Raw genomic sequence first — 18524 nt, forward strand, 5'->3', positions numbered from 1 at the left:
AGCTTGGGAGAAGTTAGCCTAACCTTAAGCTTTCTGCATAGAATTTAAGGATACAAAAGATGGAGTTGAAGTAATGGGAGAGAATGAAATTAAAAGGGAAGAAACTGGGGGATAATATCTGTATATAGTGAAAAGGATGAGGAAGAGAAGCTATGGGGTAAAACGTAATAGTAAAACAGGTAGGAGATTAAATGGAATTAGCCAAGGAAGAAACAAGTTTCAAAACCAAATGCATGGCTAACAGTGTCATATTGCAGAAAGATCAAAGAGAATGACTACAGTGCTAGATGGGGGCGGGGGTCCTTTCACATGTATATATGTATATATCACATCAAATCAAGATTATATCAAATCATCAAGATGTACACTTTAAACATCTTAACAGTTTTATTTGTCAATTATACCTCAATAATACTGAAAAAAAATGACTACAAAAGGTAGCTGGTTTTTATTTACTAGAAGATTATTGATGAGTTTTAAGCTGATAGAGTTGTGAGGGTGAAAACATTGCAAACAGTAATAAATGGGTTGGCCAAAGCAGTGAAGGTTTTAAGAAATGTGAAAAACAGAAACAAATATGGCGACTTAGAAGTAATATGGGGTGAAAGGAGGACAGAGAATAAATGAGGAAGTTGGTAGGAAGAGGGAAGTGATCCAATAGAAAAGCAATGTAAGATATAAGAGAAAGAAAAATTGATAGGGAACAGTGTTCTTGAAGGTCCAGTAAGGATTGGGATGAGAATAAAGAAAAGTTTCCTTTTAAGGAAGAATTACCCTTTGAGGAAGATAGAAATGGATGAATATAGAAAAATTTGAAGGTAAAGAGGGAGGGAAGTCAAGATGAAGTCTCAGTAAAGTATGAAGTATAATCATCTGTGGAGGAATGTTTGAACTACCACCATTGGGAATGGAGTAGAAACAATTGGGTAAGGGATTACCAAGCCAAGCTGAGGTTCAATAGCATGAATTTATAATGGACCTTGTCAGCACTGTTAGAACTTTTATCAGTTTGGCAGCCTGGGCTACTTTTGAAATTATTGTTAATGCTTCTATTTGACTATCTTAAGTTTATGTAATTTCTTTGAAAATAATTTTAAAAGAATATGTACATGTTTTTACATAAACTGTAGCAAGAATGCTTTTTATAAATGAAGATGGGAAAGTGGTTTAGAAGCCAGAGAGTTTAGTTGGGAGTCAGCTAGGTAAATAGAGAATCCCCTTATGTTCTATCACCATGTTTAATTTCCTCCTAGAATTTAGCAGATCTTTTTTTTTTTTAAAGATTTTATTTATTTATTTGACAGAGAGGGAGAGAGAGAGAGCACAAACAGGGAGTGGCAGGCAGAGGGAGAGGGAGAAGCAGGCTTCCTGCAGAGAAGGGGAGCCTGATGTGGGACTCAATCCCAGGACCCTGGGAGCATGACCTGAGCCGAAGGCAAACGCTTAACCAACTGAGCCACCCAGGTGCCCTAGAATTTAGCAAATCTTAATGTATCTTATTTATATTTGCATTACTTCCTCTCTCCCATCACCATCTAGAATAAATCTTTGTAAATTTATAGGGACCTTTTCTGTTTTTCACCGTTGTATCCCCAGCACCTAAAACAGTGCCTAGTATATAATAAGTGGTCAACAAAACTTAAAGATTATGTGTACTAGTGCAGCAATAGAAAGACTAAAGTCAGAGAATGACTGAATATCCTGACATTATCAGGGAAGTTTTTTGTTTTTGTTTTTTTTGGAGGGAGAGAGTACGAGAGAGCGGGAGTGGGGCACGGGAGTGGGCAGAGGGAGAGAGCGAATCCCAAGCAGGCTCCACGCCCAGGGCAGAGCCTGATGTGGGGGCCCGATCCCACGACCCCGAGATTATGACCTGAGCTGAAATCAAGAGTCAGACACTTAACCCACTGAGCCACCCAGGCACCCCTATCAGGGAAGTTCTTACAGGAAATGTTTGAACTGAATCTGATGGATAAAGATACTCTAAGCATAAGGAAATAGCATGTGAAAAGGCACGGAGGTCTGACATTGCAAGATTGACTGAGGAAACAAAGTTTTATATGATTGAAGTAAGAGTGATGTTTGTTTCTGGCTGGAGAAGAGTCTGGAAAAGGTACAGAATCTTCCCTCTTAGCCCTAGCTCACTAATCTATTTCATCTTTTCATCCAATATATGATGTAGACATTTTAAAATTTGAGTGTGGTGGAACATTCTTGATTCAGAAAATGGAAACTCACAGCCTTATTCACATTTTAATATTGCCTCTAAAATGTTCTTCTTTTTTTAAATCTATAGATATCCAGTCATGTTAAAGCGATTGATACGATTTACCAGACTACAGACTTCTCTGGAATCCGTAACATCAGTTTCATGGTGAAACGAATAAGAGTAAGGAATTTCAATAGTTCAGAACTTTAAGAAAGAGAAACAATAAGGACCGTGTTTATAAAAAGAAAAATGCTTTTTACTTCATTTTTATGCATTAATAGTTTAAATTGTTTTGCTGATCGTTTGTCTTTACTCTTGGCTTTTACACAATACGTGCAGACGCACACAGAGACACACACAGGGATACTAGGTTTATCATTTAAAAATGAAATCTATAGGGCTTTAATCTGGACTGCAAAAGAGGTAGTCATCCTGTATTCTATCTGATTAACATGCCAGTTAGAAAGCCCTAGTCTCTCAAGAACTACAGATAGAGTACTTGACATTCCGCACCCCTCTTATCATTTCCCAGGTGTTTTTTTTTTTTTTTAAGATTTTATTTATTTGAGAGAGAGAGAGCACAAGATGGGGGAGGGTCAGAGGGAAAAGCAGACTCCCCACTAAGCAGGGAGCCCAACGCAGGACGTGATCCCGGGACTCTGGGATTATGACCTGAGCCGAAGGCAGTTGCTTAACCAACTGAGCCATCCAGGCGCCCTGTCATTTCCCAGTTTTTAAAGATTTGCCTTGTGCAGTATTTTTCAGTGTGTGTCCCATTTGGTGCTCTAGAGGAGGGAAGGATAGATAGAATGGTTAAATAAAATTGGAAGTTGGAAAAACACTTAGTACTATGCTCTCTTCTTGTAAATTCATAGTACACACTAACAGATCTCAAATTTTGATAAGTCCTTCAGGAGAGAAACTCATAATTTTCAAAACTAATTTGACCAGGGAACCTTTTCTGTATTGATGTCAACTGAGAGTCCAAAGAACTGTAAAACACATTTTGAGAAATGCTCACCTAGAGCCACAGGTTCACTGATGATTAATTTTAATGTTATAAATTTAAATAAGTAGATATTAAATTACTAACAAAATTGGGTTGTTTGGGCGCCTGGGTGGCTCAGTTGGTTAAGCGATTGCCTTCAGCTCAGGTCATGATCCTGGAGTCCCGGGATCGAGTCCCTCAGCGGGGGGTCTGCTTCTCCCTCTGATCCTCTTCCCTCTCATGCTCACTAGTCTCTCATTCTCTCTCTCAAATAAATAAATAAAATCTTTAAAAAAAAAAATTGGGTTGTTTAATAAATTTTCCAAATGTGAATTCTTTCTATGTGTATAGGCTTTTAAGAATCTGAATTGATAAGCTAGATAAATAGCTTGAGTTTAAAAAAAAAAAATCATTTTACAGAAGTATTTGCCATAAGGTTTCTTTATATTTGTGCTCCTAATTTTCTTAAAATATGATTGACTAATTCATAGTTTTTGTTCATGCATGTTATATATTTAATAGCATAGTTAAAGATGGTCCTTAGTAATATGATTAAATGTTAAATTGGAGTTTAAGGTGAAATGTGGTTTGTAGATAAACAATATAAGAATTGTTCATAATCAGTTGCTTTCATGTATTTTGAGAGTAACTGAAGTCCTTAAATGAGCAAGTAAAAGTGATAATAATTATTGTTTAGTTGGCAAAGCAATAAAATGCAAGCTAGTGAAAAGTAAAGAATACCAGAACAAATTATAGTGAAGCATTTTTTTTTAGTACAGTGATTTGCATTATGAAGAAATGCACGTATATGAATGGATAGTGTGGCATTTGGTTGTTTTCAAGCTTTTAACTAAATCTCATCTGAAGCTTTCTTCTGACCCATTAATTTGAAATTTATATCAGTAAACATTTAAATATTATTATCTCATTTTTAATATAGGTAACTACAACTTAGATACAATTTTTATTTGTAGCCAATATTATAAAAATCTCAAGGAATTTCATTTCACTATTTAGTGGGAAAAAGCCATCTATAGCATGTCTCTAAGCATGGGCTATTTTTAATATATAGTGTAATTGCTTTTGGATTTTTTTGTGTTAGATGACCACTACTGATTGTTTTTAGTTGTTAATAGATAAACCATAAATCTGTCCTTAAGCAGTTGCCCGCAGTAGTGTTTTTGTGATCCTGCTTCTGAGCCTCTTGGTTTTACTGAAGGGTGTGGAACCTAGAAAGACCTGCAGTTCTCATTTTATCAACTGTTATATCCTCCCTTTACTACTAACATTTTCAATAGACTGAGGACTGCCTTTTAAAAAAATGTTTACTTTCATGCATATCCCTTTTTATTCTGTATCAACAGTTGTATATGTAATTTTCTGACTTACTTGGGGAAAGCCAAATTGTTCTAGAACTTCAGAGGACAGGCAGGGGTCTCTGAAAGGAGGCAGAGGCTAATAAAAGAAGTTTCTGTTTAGTAGAACAAGTAGAATCAGTTCAGTAGAACTGATTATTCTTCAGATTGTGAAGGAGGAACCTGCACTAGTATCAAGTAGCTAAGTATCAAAAGAAACATTCTGGAGGAACTGAGCTTGATACAGTGAGAGAAGAGAATGGGGAGTAAAAAAAAAATTCTTGCCCACATTCAGGGAAAAAAATTGAACTTGCGTTTTGTTGGGCTTGACTGCTATGATTTTAGGCAAGCAGAACCAAGGAAATGATTTGGCTGTTGAATTGACGGTCTTGGGTTTGATATCAATTTCATGTTCCAGTAATTAGCTAAAATTTAGGGGTTTATATCCTTATACTTTGCACCATGTACAGGAGATTAGTACTGAAAGAGACTTGCTCACATGATTAAATTTGAGAAACTGTACTTCCTTTATTAGAAGTTTTGAAAGCAGAACTTGTTTTTCCATCCCAAGTGTTCATTGTTTAGAAATTTGGTCGATACTTGCCCAGAAATTTTTAACATACTCAATTTTAATTCTCCTACTCAGCCTTTCTTTTTTCCTTTTTTTCTTTTTTTTCTTTTTGGCTTCTATGAGCAGCTCAGGGATGGGGGCAGTGGGAACAATTGTAGAAGCCTTAATTCAGGCCTGATTTCCCTTGGGTTCCAAGCATATTGTCCAGGCGGATGCAGAAGGTGAGCAAAGACTTTACACATAGGCTCTGCTAACATTAATTGCCTATTTAAATAGTTGTCTTGGATTTTAGATCAACACAACTGCTGATGAAAAGGACTCTACAAATCCCTTCCGTTTCCCAAATATTGGTGTGGAGAAGTTTCTGGAATTGAATTCTGAGCAGAATCATGATGACTACTGTTTGGCCTATGTCTTCACAGACCGAGATTTTGATGATGGTGTTCTTGGTCTGGCTTGGGTTGGAGCACCTTCAGGTAGTTTATCCAACTATGTCTTGGCTTAATACTTGAAACAAGCAATTTTCAGGGCACATTGAATTTTATAAAAGTATAGTAGAAACTGATGCCTGTACAATATTTTAGTTTAAAGAGCTTGAGTTAGGCAAGAGTCATAAGCATAGTGTAAGTAGAAAAATAGGTGGAGTAGCTTTTTATTTTGAAATGAGTACTAACAGGGAGATAGCCTGACATTTGGTACATTCAGTGGCTGAAATAATTTCATGAGGAAAAAGTGGTACTTATTTCTGAAAACATGAAATACTAATTTTTTCATAGAAATTAATGTTATTAATTTAAAAAAATATTTTTCTGGGAAAGAGGTCCTTAGAATTAAAAGGGGAAAACTATGTTCTTGCTTCTGTTCTGCAATGAGATAGAGAGCAGAGAAACCCCAGTCAGAAGCAGTAGGTAGAAAAGAAAGACTGCCCTTATTATTATTTTATTTATAGCCTTTATTTTAACAAAAGGTAAGTTTTGCCTGAAAAGAGATGGAAGCAGGAGGCCCCAGTACCCCCAGCTCCACTAACCTCACCACCTGGGCCCAAACTCTGCTGGGGTCTTTGCCTTAGCCATGGAAACTGTTGTCACTAGCAAAGCTGGGATAGGATAATCCCCTTCCCCTTACAGTGGGGGTAGGGGGACTATAATTTACAGTCTAATAAATTTAGGAACCTAGTTTAGAGAAACACAAATTTATTAGTTGAAAGATTGGGTAGAAACAATCCCAGACTCTTTGAATATAAATTTTGCCATATAGAGTTTGATCAGTAGTCTGTTATCTTTTGAGCTATATATGGTAATATCTCTTTCTTCTGATGTATCATTTCTATCTTTTTAAAAGATAGAATGCTTTATGCAGGGTAAGGGAAGCTTTTCTATTCCTGTTCTTTAATTAGTTTATTGTTTGATCTGTGATGTATATTTTAACATCTTAAGTAGTAGTATATTTTAGCTTTTATATTTCTTGCTTTATTTTTAAAGCCAGCAATGAATATTACTTTCACAATTTTCAAAGCTTCTTTTGTTTTTCTTCCACATTTTCATGATGTCATTAAGGTGCAAATTTATGTCATGAACTATATATATCATAGTACAGTATTTTTGGAGATTTATATTTGTCTCTTAGGTTGATCTGTCCTGGTTTTGTGTTACTTGCATTGTCAGGAGATTGTATAATCTCACTCTTTTCTATGATAATTTTACGTTTTATAACTTATATATTCTGAAATTTCTTTTCCCCTTCTTGAATAAGTTCGATGATTTATTATAAAGTTTATGGTTTCTTCTACTTATTCATTAGTAAGTACTGTGAAAATTCAAGGGTTCATTTGATTCTTTGTTGTAAATTACATTAGTATACTAAATTACTGTATTTTCAAAGTGTGTTCCTTAACTATAACATCAGCATCACCTGGGAACTTGTTAGAAATGCAAATTCATGGACCCCACCCAAGTCTACTGAATCAGAAACTCTAGGTGTAAAGCGCAACAGTCTTTGGTTGAACAAGGCTTCCAGCTGATTCTGATTCACATTCAAGTTTGAGGACTACCATATTCATATTTTTGTCTCTAAGGAAACTTACTCATAGAATGGCTTCTGGGCAAGTGATTGGATGATTTCAAACCAGAAACTGTTTTACATTTTCAGCTTCAGACTTTTGTTCATTAGGAATGTAATGCTCCTGAAGGAGCTTGGTCAGTTTTTTAAAATCTTCAGATAGCCTCATGTCTATAGATGCAAAAATAGACTGTATTTTTAGGATAGTTTTAGATTCAGAGAAAAATTGAGCAAATAGTATAGAGAATTCATGTACACCCCACCCATACATATTATTAACAGCTTGTATTAGTATGGTACATTTGTTACAATTAACAAACCTATAGTTTCATTATTGTTAACTGACGTTCGTAGTTGATTCAAATTTTTTAGTTTTTACCTAAGGTCTCTTTTTTGTTCTAGGATCTCATCCAAGATACCACATTACATTTAGTTATCATGTCTCTTTAATCTTTTCTTGACTATTAGAGTTTCTTGGACTTTTTGCTTTTGATGATTCTTGACAATTTTGAGGAGTACTGGTCAAGTATGTTGTGGGATGCCCCTCTGTTGCAGTCTCTTTGATGTTTTTCTCATGATTAAATTAGGGTAATGGGTTTGGAGGACAATTAGCCTTTATATCTAGTTATTTTGATATTTGGACCACCATTTGTGGTGCTGCTCATTTTACTGAACAGCAGCGGGCAAAGTTCTCAACTGAAAGTCGAACATATGACTTGTATTTTTGTCATAGGTTCTTCATCTGATACCCTCTTCCTTTACTCTATGTTAAACCCCCAACTCCAGTTCTTAGAAGCCTTTTTCTAAGAGCTGTTGGAAAGGGGCTAGGGAGAGACAGAAGAATGGGGACCAGGGAGGAAAAGAGAAGGGATCTTTGTTCTTTTTTTTTTTCCCCCAATATTTTATTTGAGAGAGAGCCCAAGAAAGAGCAGAGAGCACAAGCAGGGAGGTGGGGAGTGGGGCAGAAGCAGACTCCTCACTGAGCAGGGAGCCCGATGTGGGGCTCCATCCCAGGACCCTGGGATCATGACCTGAGCCAAAGGTAGATGCTTAACCAACTGTGAGCCACCCAGGCACCCTGATCTTTGTTCTTTTGAGCCAGCTTTTTCTAGTATAGGGTACCTGCCTTAACATGACATTGATGGTTTTCTCCTCTTCCCTTTGCCCTTTGACTACCTGAACTGAGTTTTATATTTGATTCACATTGTGTTTTTTAAAAAGATTTTTATTTATTTATTTGAGAGAGAGAGAGTGCACAAGCAGGGTGAGGGGCAAAGAGAGAGGGAGCTTGAGCTGAGCATGGGGCTCGATCCCAGGACCCTGAGATCATGACCTGAGCCTAAGGCAAACGCTTAACCAACTGAGCCACTCAGGCACCCAACATTGTATCTTTTTATAGGGAAAAATATATAATTGGTTTTATTGATTATTTCAGTACCCTTCTGAGGTGTAGGTATTATTACCTCCATTCTGCAGGTGAAGAAACTTGGATTTAGAGACTTTGTGACTGACCCAGAATCACACAGAACCCAGAGTCTAGACCTTTTGACTCTAGGTTCAGTGCATTTGGTAGTTATTCTACTAAGTATTATATACTATAATATCCTAGCTTGCTCTAAGATGTTTCTGATAAGAAGTTGAAATGTTTCCTGCATCTTAGTAGAGGTTTTGTATTGTTGGAATCCATTTTTTTGGAAGGGGAGTTATAAAAGAATTCTACTCTTTAATATTTAGACATCATTTTGGGTAATTGTCATGGCATAATGGGAAGAGCACTGTTTTGGGAGCTAGGGGACTGGGTTCTGTCTGTTCTCTCTAAATTTAGGTAAATCATTTTGCTTCACTGTGTCTATTTTTCATTGTAATTTCTTCTCTCTTTGTCCTTTTTTGAGACCACATTTCTGTTTACAGATCTTAGTAATTTTTGTGGTTATCTGTTTATTAAAAAGTACCATTTCATAGCTGATCTGTTCAGCTTGTGATCTGTTACTGTTTCTTAGTTTTTTCATTTTTATTTGGCCTAATTAATTTTGATTTTGTTGTATTATTTAGCTTAGTTTCATTTAATTCTGCAGATATTTTACTACAAATAGATGGTGGTGTGGAGGGTTTTGTTGTGATGTTAATTTTCACAGAATATTACTCAAATTATTAGCTATAGTCTTCACTGACTCAGTTAAGCTGGGAAAAGCAGTAAAAGTTGAAACATTTGAATAGTAGGTTTCTTGTTTTTAAGTCTTGTTACACTACTTTTCTTATTTAATATCATACTGTAGTTGGGTACTGCCTTGGGTTTCTTTAATCAGGAAAACAGCACCTCCTGCCCAACTCCATAATTAGTGGAAACAACTAGTGAACTGGGCTGGCTTGGACGCTCCCATTTGATTATACAGGGATTGGAAGGGAGTCAAAAAAAGGGAGTCTGGTCTTCCAAACAAAGTCATTGTTGATTATGAATCTGACAAGATTTCTTTAAACTTTTCTTTGTATGAGCACAGTTCTCTGTTAAGCAGGTAGCCTCTTATCATTTAATTTAGAGACTGAAGCTTTGATTCCTTAACTAAGTAAATTCCTTATATTAGATAATCTTTTTATTTTACTTCATTTGTGGCACCCTTCCAACATGCCTTTTGAGAGGGGCCATTTTTTTTTTTTTTAATATATTAAGGTGCATTCTGTTCATATATTATCCTTCTTAATGTTATCCTAATGAACATAGTCTCAGTTTGGGCAAGCCACTGAGTAAGGCTAGCTCTGGAATTCATCTCCGTAGTTAATCCTGAACCATTTGGTATTCCTCTGACCATTTGTGAAGAACATTTTTTGAGACATTTCAATTGTTAGCAATAGTCTCTTCTGTTTTTCTTAGTTTAGAAATTTTAGTTTGATTTTACATATTAGGATTTAAGGGCATACAGAGCTCAACTTAGGGTTCTCAAGATAACCCACAGCCTATCAAATTCTTAACATGTTGTTTAAAAGTCTAATTATAAGGCTGGGAGATTTACATCATTAGAATATTACAACAGGACAGTTAATACTGGCATTTTGTGCAGTCTGGATTGTTCCATGCAGGATGTTTAACATCTCTCGTCCCTCCCTATTACTTGTGAATGCCGCTCTCCAGACATGAAAGACAAAGAAATGCCCTAGGACATTTCCTGATAACCTGTTGGGGATTGGAACTATTATTGTCTGGTTCAAAATTATTGCTCAGATTAATATTGCATGATCAGTATGCTACTGTTAAGTTTTAAGTGTTTAGGCCTGCTCACATCAAAACTGTACTTGTGGGCTCTGTCAGGGTATTATGTTATATTATCCTGTAGTTTTTCTAATTTGGGGCCTGGGGTGGGGGTCTGTTTTAAAGTTTAGGAGTGATATTCTGTGATTTTAGCTCTCAGGCTGTACTGTAGATAAAAAAAATGTCATTATCCTTCTTTGTTGGTTATTGAGCCATCTATCCATCAGTAATAGCTTTTAACTCAAAATAAAAAAATTTTACCCTTCTCATTATTATTCACAATTTGTATTTTGTAATGATGACTACATGTAGTAAAATTTTAAATGTATAATATAAAGCAGTTACTGAACTTGAGCTGTGGTTTAGCTATAGGTATATATGATATCACTGATGGAGTTTCTGGCACATCAGAACTAGTTGCATTGTTTTGTAAAAAATTAAACCATAACTTAGCACTGGGTAATGTAAGGAATTGTTGAATCACTATATTGTACACCTGAAACTAATGTAACACTTTGTTAACTATATTGGAATTAAAAAAAATTAGTGCACTACTGCCGAGAAGAAATTAAACCATAACTTATAAAATTAAATATAGTCGTATTTTTTCTGTATAATTGAGTTATTTTAACATATGTTATTAGTTTGTAACAAATATTAAACTTTTCTGTAAGTGATACACATTAAAACCAAAAGCATTTACTAAGACGTTAAACATGATGTAAAATTACAAAGACTATATTTCAGAAGAGTACATTCAAATTTATGTCTGATCTTCCCTTAAACTGTATAGACCTTAAAAATATAGAAAAATATATTATCAGAGTTTTTAATACATGCTATTTATTTTTTCCTTTTTTTAACTGATAGAGATTTACAGTGTGGAGTCTTTTGTGCTTAATTCAAGTTTGACAGTACTGCATTGGACCAATTTGCATATGATAGATCTTCATTAAGGCAGGATATTAATTTACTATTTGTTTAAAACTATTACAGAGTGCTTATTCATATCTTTTCTAATTTCTAGAAGTAGTGATACAATCCTTAGGACTCATCTCCAAAAGTAGAAGTTGCATAAGAAAATGTATTAAATATTCATAAATCATTTGCTGTCAGTTTTCTTTGTAGAAAAGGTAGTAAGTTCTGAATATCATAAAGGTTCTCCATCTTGTGCTGGTTAAAATCTGCATATGGCTCAGTCTTTCAGTTTACTTTTCTGTGGAGGTTGTTATTTTAGCTTCCTAAATCATAACAGTAATTCAAATTTATATTCAATTTGTGTTAAATTTATTTATGAGAGAGAGAGAGAGAGAGTGAGAGAGAGCCCAAGAGGGGGGTAGGGTCAGAGGGAGAAGCAGACTGCCCACTGAGTGCGGAGCCTGATGTGGGGCTCGGTCTTGGGATTCTGGGATCATGACCTGAGCCAAAGGCAGACACTTAACTGACTGAGCCACCCTGGTGTCCCTGTTAAATTTACTTTCTAATGTTAAAATGAATGGTAGCAATTGTAGTGTCATGCCATTCTTGCAAATCTATTTTAAATTGCCTTCTATTATATGCTTTATCAGGGATTATAAACATTAGATTTTTTAATGGCTTAATAACTTGGTTGTAATTTTGCATATAGAAAGCTAATTTGAAGTAATTTGATCAGTTATCAGAATATCCTAAAATTTGATTGTATTTTAATTAAAAAAATCAAAGAGAGAAACACTTTACATGTGAATGTAAACTAAAGAATTCTCACTAAGAGTCTTTAACAGAGTTATTAAAAGAACTGTGTTCTCAGTACAGTGTACATACAGACAAGCGTTGGCCAGCCAGTTTCTGATTTTCCCATTGTTCTTTTTTTAATTTCTTATATTAACTGCCTTTAGATGTACAAGTACTTTCATTTTGGCATTAGGCTATTTTGGAAAGTTACTATTATGGAACAGGTGAACTACAAAGTGATTTAATATGTATAATAGAAGTAGTGTTATAGGTTTTCTTTTACAATTTGAAAGTATTCTCAAGACACATTGGAAAATCATAATTCAGCTTTTTGAACTTATTTTGAAAAAAATTTCAAACCTGCTGAAAAGTTGCAGGAATAGTATAGTGAACTCCTGATAGATTAATCAGTCAACATTTTTCCACATTGCTTTCTTCCTCTTCCATACATCTTCTATCCTTCCTTTTCTCCCACTCCCCATTTCTTGCCCACTGGATGTATTTCTCCCCCCCCCCCCCCCCCCGCTTTATTGAAGTATAACTGACAAAATTGTAAGATACCTCAAGTGTACAACATAATGATGTGATATTCATGTACATTCTGAAAGGATTCCCCCCATTGAGTTAACACATCTATCACCTCACATATTATTTATTTTTGGTGAGAATGTTTCAGTTTTACTCTCTTTGCAAATTTCATTTTATACAATACAGTGTTATCAACTATAGTCATCATGTTATACATTAGATACTTAGACCTTACTCATTTTATAATTGGAAATTTGTACCCTTTTACAAATCTCTCTCTATCCCCCTACTTCCTTGCCAATCTCTTGCAACCACTAATGATTTTCTTTTTAAAAAAATATATGTATATTGCCTCTCAAGATGGTGAATCATGTACTCCTGTGCATCACTACTATTATTTGTGGAAGTGACTTTCTCAGAATCTACTTGAGAATATTTTGTTCAACTTTCATTTAAATTAAATGTTTTTTTTTTCTTTCTTTTTTTTAAGAGAAGGTATAGGCTTTGTGTAAATACGGGTATATTCAAATTTAACAGAAACTTTTGTTTTGCTAAATTAATGGGAGCAAAAATTAGGGAATATTTTGCTTATGAAAAACATTCTCTTAAGGGCCTTGTACGAAGTCCTGGGAGTTTCTTTATGTGTACCATTCAAACTTATTTGAAATGACTTCCTAATCTTGGACAAAAGACACTTTTGAGTATTTGATATGTGTGGGATATATAAAATGTTTTAATTTAATATAGTATATATTAGAAAGTTATTTTGGGGGGTAAATAAATGCTAATTTAGCCATCTTTTGTTCTGAATTAGGAAGCTCTGGAGGAATATGTGAAAAAAGTAAGCTGTATTCAGATGGTAAGAAGAAGTCCTTAAACACTGGAATTATTACTGTTCAGAACTATGGGTCTCATGTACCCCCCAAAGTCTCTCACATTACTTTTGCTCATGAAGTTGGACATAACTTTGGATCTCCAGTAAGTATTGCCTAATTATAAGATTTTTTTAAAGTTACTAAATTTTATGTTGAGTGATTTGTTTGTTTACATTGAATACAAGTACATATGGATGTTTAGTTGTTTTTTCTTTAATTGAAGTATAGTTGACTGTTTAGTTTTTATATATTGGAACAAAGGAATGTACTTGACACTACTGAAAGGGAGGAAGATAGAATATTTGCAAGTCAAATAAGAAAAGTAAGCATAACAATGCAGGATTCTATGAAGGCAAGGAACTTTTCATTCACTTCTCTGTCTGCTAGTCCTAGAACAGTGCCCACCAGCAGGGGGAAGGGCAGAGGGAGAGGGAGAGAATCTTAAACAGGCTCCACCCACAGTGTGGAGCCCTACCTGGGTCTCAATCTCACGACCCTGAGATTGTGACCTGAGCCGAAATAAAAAGTGGGATGCTCAACCAACTGAGCCACCCAGGCTCCCCTCACTTTTCATTGTTTAAAGTACATTTTGAATGTTAGCAAACTGTGAAGTGGTTTTTTTGCTTGGTTTCTGTTAAAGCATTATCAGGGTTTGTTAGATTTGTCTTTCTCTATTGTGGATTGATATTTTAAAATTTTTCAGTGTGATACTCAAAATTTTTCATACTTTAACGTACACAGAAGTTGAGAAAAATAGTGCAATAAATTCTTACATGCCCATTATCTAGAATAGGAGTCAGTAAACTTTTTCTATAAAGAGCCTGCTAGTAAACATTCTAAGTTTTGGAGGTAACATTTGGTCTCTGTTGCATATTTTTCTTTGTTGTTTTTACAATCCTTTAAGCATGGAAAACCATTCTTAGCTTAGGCCATATAAAAATGGGCTGTTGGGCTCCGGTTTGCCAACTGCTGATTCAGATTCAACAGTTATCAAGATGTTGCCACATCTCCTTTCTGTGTGTTTCTTTCTTTTTGTAAGGTATTAGAAGCAAATTTATTCACCCTTACATATTTCAGTATACATCCCTAAAAAATTAGACATTTCCTTACATAACCCTAATGTGGTTATGATACCTGACAAAATTAACAATTCTTTGGTGTCATTTAGTACTCAGTCCATCATATTGATTTTCAAGTGACCTAAAGATTGATGCACACAGAAATACAAAATACTGAAAGATAGTCGGTAGGGCTTATTAAATAACAAATTTGGGAAAATATCATTTGACAGCTATGTGCATTAATTTTACTTGTACCATATCACTTGTAAAAATGGAAATTTTCATGAGTTTAGAAAAATATTATATAGTTGGAGCTTAAAATCCTCAAATGCACTTCTCTAATTTTCTCCCATTTTGTAAAATGGAAGTGCCATCTCACTAAAGTTGCAAGTCCTTCTTCTTCTAAGTCCCTATCAGAAATTGATAGATTATTAATGTTCTTGGATAAACTATTTAAAATGTGTTTAATGTCTCTGCCTCTTGAACTGCTTTTGTGATCTTTTGTTTGTTTTGTTCTTGAGCTCAATACATTTTTTTTCTTATTAGAGGTTCAAAACTTTGAAAGCAGTTTCTCTTTGCAGCAGATGTACATTATGTGATCTGTTTTATTTATTTATTTATTTGAGAGAGAGCGTGAGCATGAGCGAAGGAGAGGGAGAAGCAGACTCCCCGTTGAGCAGGGAGCCTGACGTGGGGCTTGATCCCAAGACCCAAGGATCATGACCTGAGCCAAAGGCAGATGCTTAACTGACTGAGCCACCCAGGCAACCCACACTATGTGATCTGTTCTTAAAAGAGTAATTGAAATTGTAGAGATGAGCAGAGAACTATTGCTTATGGTTAGTTTGTTTTTTCAAGGGCAAGTAAATGTTCTCTTTTCTCTCTCAGTCCCCTTGATTCCAACCCTTACTAGGGGAGTTGTAGTACCCTTCAGCTACTCCTGTGTCCTTTAGTCTAGGGCCTCCCCAATTTTTTTCTTCTATTTATATTTTATTTATTTATTTTTTAAAATTAACACATAATGTATTATTGGTTTCAGAGGTACAGGTCTGTGATTCATCAGTCTTATGTAATACCCAGTGCTCATTACATCTCGTGCCCTCCTTAATATCTATCACCCAGTTACCCCATCCCTCTACCCCGCTCTCCTCCAGCAACTCTGTTTGTTTCCTGTGATTAAGAGTCTCTTATGGTTTGTCTTTCTCTCTGATTTTGTCTTGTTTTATTTTTTCCTCTCTTCCCCTATGATCCTCTGTTTTATTTCTTAAATTCCACATATGAGCGGGATCATATGATAATTGTCTTTCTCTGATTGACTTATTTTGCTTAGCATAATACTCTCTAGTTCCATCCATATCATTGCAAGTGGCTAGATTTCATTTCACATCTTTATCCATTCATCTGTCAAGGGACATCTGGGCTCTTTCCATAGTTTGGCTATTGTGGACATTGCTGCTATAAACATTGGGGTACAGGTGCCCCTTCGGATCACTACATTTGTATCTTTGGGGTAAATACCCAGTAGTGTAATTGCTGGGTTGTAGGGTAGCTCTATTTTCAACTTTTTGAGGAACCTCCATACTGTTTTCCAGAATGGCTGCACCAGTGTGCATTCCCACCAACAGTGTAGGAGGGTTCCCCTTTCTCTGCATCCTCATCAGTATCTGTCATTTCCTGACTTGTTAATTTTTAGCCATTCTGACTGGTGTGAGGTGGTATCTCATTGTGGTTTTTTTCTTTTTTTTTTTTTTTTAAGATTTTATTTATGTATTTGACATAGAGAGAGCACAAGCAGTGGGAGTGGCAGGCAAAGGGAGAGGGAGAAGCAGGCTCCTTGCTAAGCAAGGAGCCCGATGCGGGGCTCGATCCTAGGACCCTGGGATCATGACCTGAGCTGAAGGCAGTGGCTTAACCAACTGAGCCACCCAGGCGCCCCTCTCATTGTGGTTTTGATTTGTATTTCCCTGATGCCAAGTGATGTAGAGCCTCCCAAATTTTAATATGCATACAAATTACCAAGGGTCTTAAAATACAGGTTCCATTTTCAGGGGCGGGGGGCAAGTTTCTGCATTTTTTTATTTTTAAGTAGGCTCCAGCTCGGGGCTTGAACTCACGACCCTGAGATCAAGACCTGAGCTGAGATCAAGAGTCGGATGCTTAGCCAGCTGAGCCACCCAGGTGCCCTAGTTTTTACATTTCTGAGACATTCCCAGGTGATGCTGTCGCTGCCCCTGGTCTGCAGACCACGCTTGGAGTAGGGAATCTAATCTTTGCCCAGCTGCCAGAAATTTTTTTTTAGTATATTAATTTTATATTACTTACGGCTTTTTGTTTAATGGATAAATTGGTTTACGTTCTTTGCCTACCCTGCTGTCTTTTCCTCTCATACCAGACTACTTTTAATGACTCTACCATGCTCAATCACACCCCATTCCTTTGTGCATGTTGTTCACACTACCATACATATACACAGTAGTGCTTACTGTTAAATTACTTATAAACTAAGAGCAGCCAGAACTATAAATTCCTGAGCCCGTGTCCCTTGACATCTTTATCTGAAATCTGTCTTTATATCTCCTGTTGTACATCTGTACTATGTCAGTGTTACTTTCTCTCTGAGTGGTTCACACTGTCGCTTATATTTATTTATTTTATCCCAAATCTTTATTGTACACCTATTGTTAACCACTTTATAAGCTTTGTCTTGGGAAGTTGTAATCATAAATGAGACAAGTTTCTGTCTCTCAGTATGAAAGTTAAAATATGTACTTGCTCTTACCAAATTAATCTTTGTCTAGGTTATAGTTCTGATTGTTTTGATCATGTCACTTCAGTTTACAACCTTATTTCCTGTACCTGCTGATATTGCTGATACAGTTTCTTTATCTTAGCATTTAGGGTTTTCCATCTTTTGGGTTTAAGTGTATTTCCAGTGTTAACTGCCCTCTCCTGTCAAATTAAGTTATTTATAGTCCTTTAAAATTTTCCTTTTGCCAGGAAGCCAATTCCTTCCCATCTCTGCCTACTGAAATCTTGATCCATGTTATATAATGTAAATTGATAGAGCCCTTCTGTCAGTCATTTGTCATTATGTATCAAGACCCTTAAAATGTTTGACCTTTTAACTCAAACTCTACCCTTGGGAATCCAACTAAAAGAAAAATGCAGAATCTGTCAAAGATTTATGTGCATTAAAAAAAGTATCCATTGCAATTTTATTTATTTATAGCAAAAAGTTTTAAACAGCCTAAATGGCCCCACAATACGAAAGTATCCTGGAATGCTCTGCAATCATTTAAAAATTAGTGTTTGCCTTATACTGTTAAGCTGAAAGAAACCATGTATATAACTACAAGTGGTATAGTTCAGATTTTGTATTAAAATATGATATGACTAGGTACAAGTCATGTAGGAAGTAGACCAAAATGTTAATAGTGGTTATTATGCATGGTTGATTATGATTGAAATGTTTTATCTATTTTTTATTTTCTAAATTTTCTAAAAGAGTATGTATTGTTTTTATAGCCAGAGAAAAGTTTTTCTGTTTTCTTGTCAAACTTAGAGTTTCTTTGTGAAACCATATGAATTGTCAGCACTTTTTGGGGATATGGTTAAGATGGCCTTTATAGTCTGTTTTATATTTTGCTTACTGGTGTGCTTGTTTACCCCCTGTTCTGAGGATAACAAATACAAATAGTTGGTATGCTTGTTTATAACCTCTTTCTCCCTTCATGGCCATTAATGATGATCCATTACAATATCCTCTGGGCTAGTAAAGTAATAACTGATTAGCAATATCTGTTTGTTTATGTATGTATGTATGTAAGTAAGTAAGCAAGCAACCAAGCTCTTTGCCCAATGTGTGGCTTGAACTCATGACCCTGAGATCAAGAGTTACGTAGTCTATCAACTAAGCCAGCCA

General features: G+C 35.5%; 1 protein-coding gene across 3 annotated transcripts in view; it reads left to right on the plus strand.

Annotated features, from left to right (window-relative positions):
- ADAM10 (ADAM metallopeptidase domain 10) overlaps window positions 1-18524 on the plus strand; it is a 135460-nt gene that overhangs the window by 90220 nt on the left and 26716 nt on the right. For all 3 annotated transcript variants that reach the window (XM_036107032.2, XM_078079275.1, XM_036107034.2), the window contains exons 7-9: window positions 2297-2389; window positions 5416-5599; window positions 13481-13644. In XM_036107032.2, coding sequence (XP_035962925.1) covers window positions 2297-2389; window positions 5416-5599; window positions 13481-13644 — 441 coding nt within the window. The remainder of the gene's footprint in view (window positions 1-2296; window positions 2390-5415; window positions 5600-13480; window positions 13645-18524) is intronic.

The sequence above is a fragment of the Halichoerus grypus genome, chromosome 8 (genome assembly GCF_964656455.1).
Source record: "Halichoerus grypus chromosome 8, mHalGry1.hap1.1, whole genome shotgun sequence".
NCBI lineage: Eukaryota > Metazoa > Chordata > Mammalia > Carnivora > Phocidae > Halichoerus > Halichoerus grypus.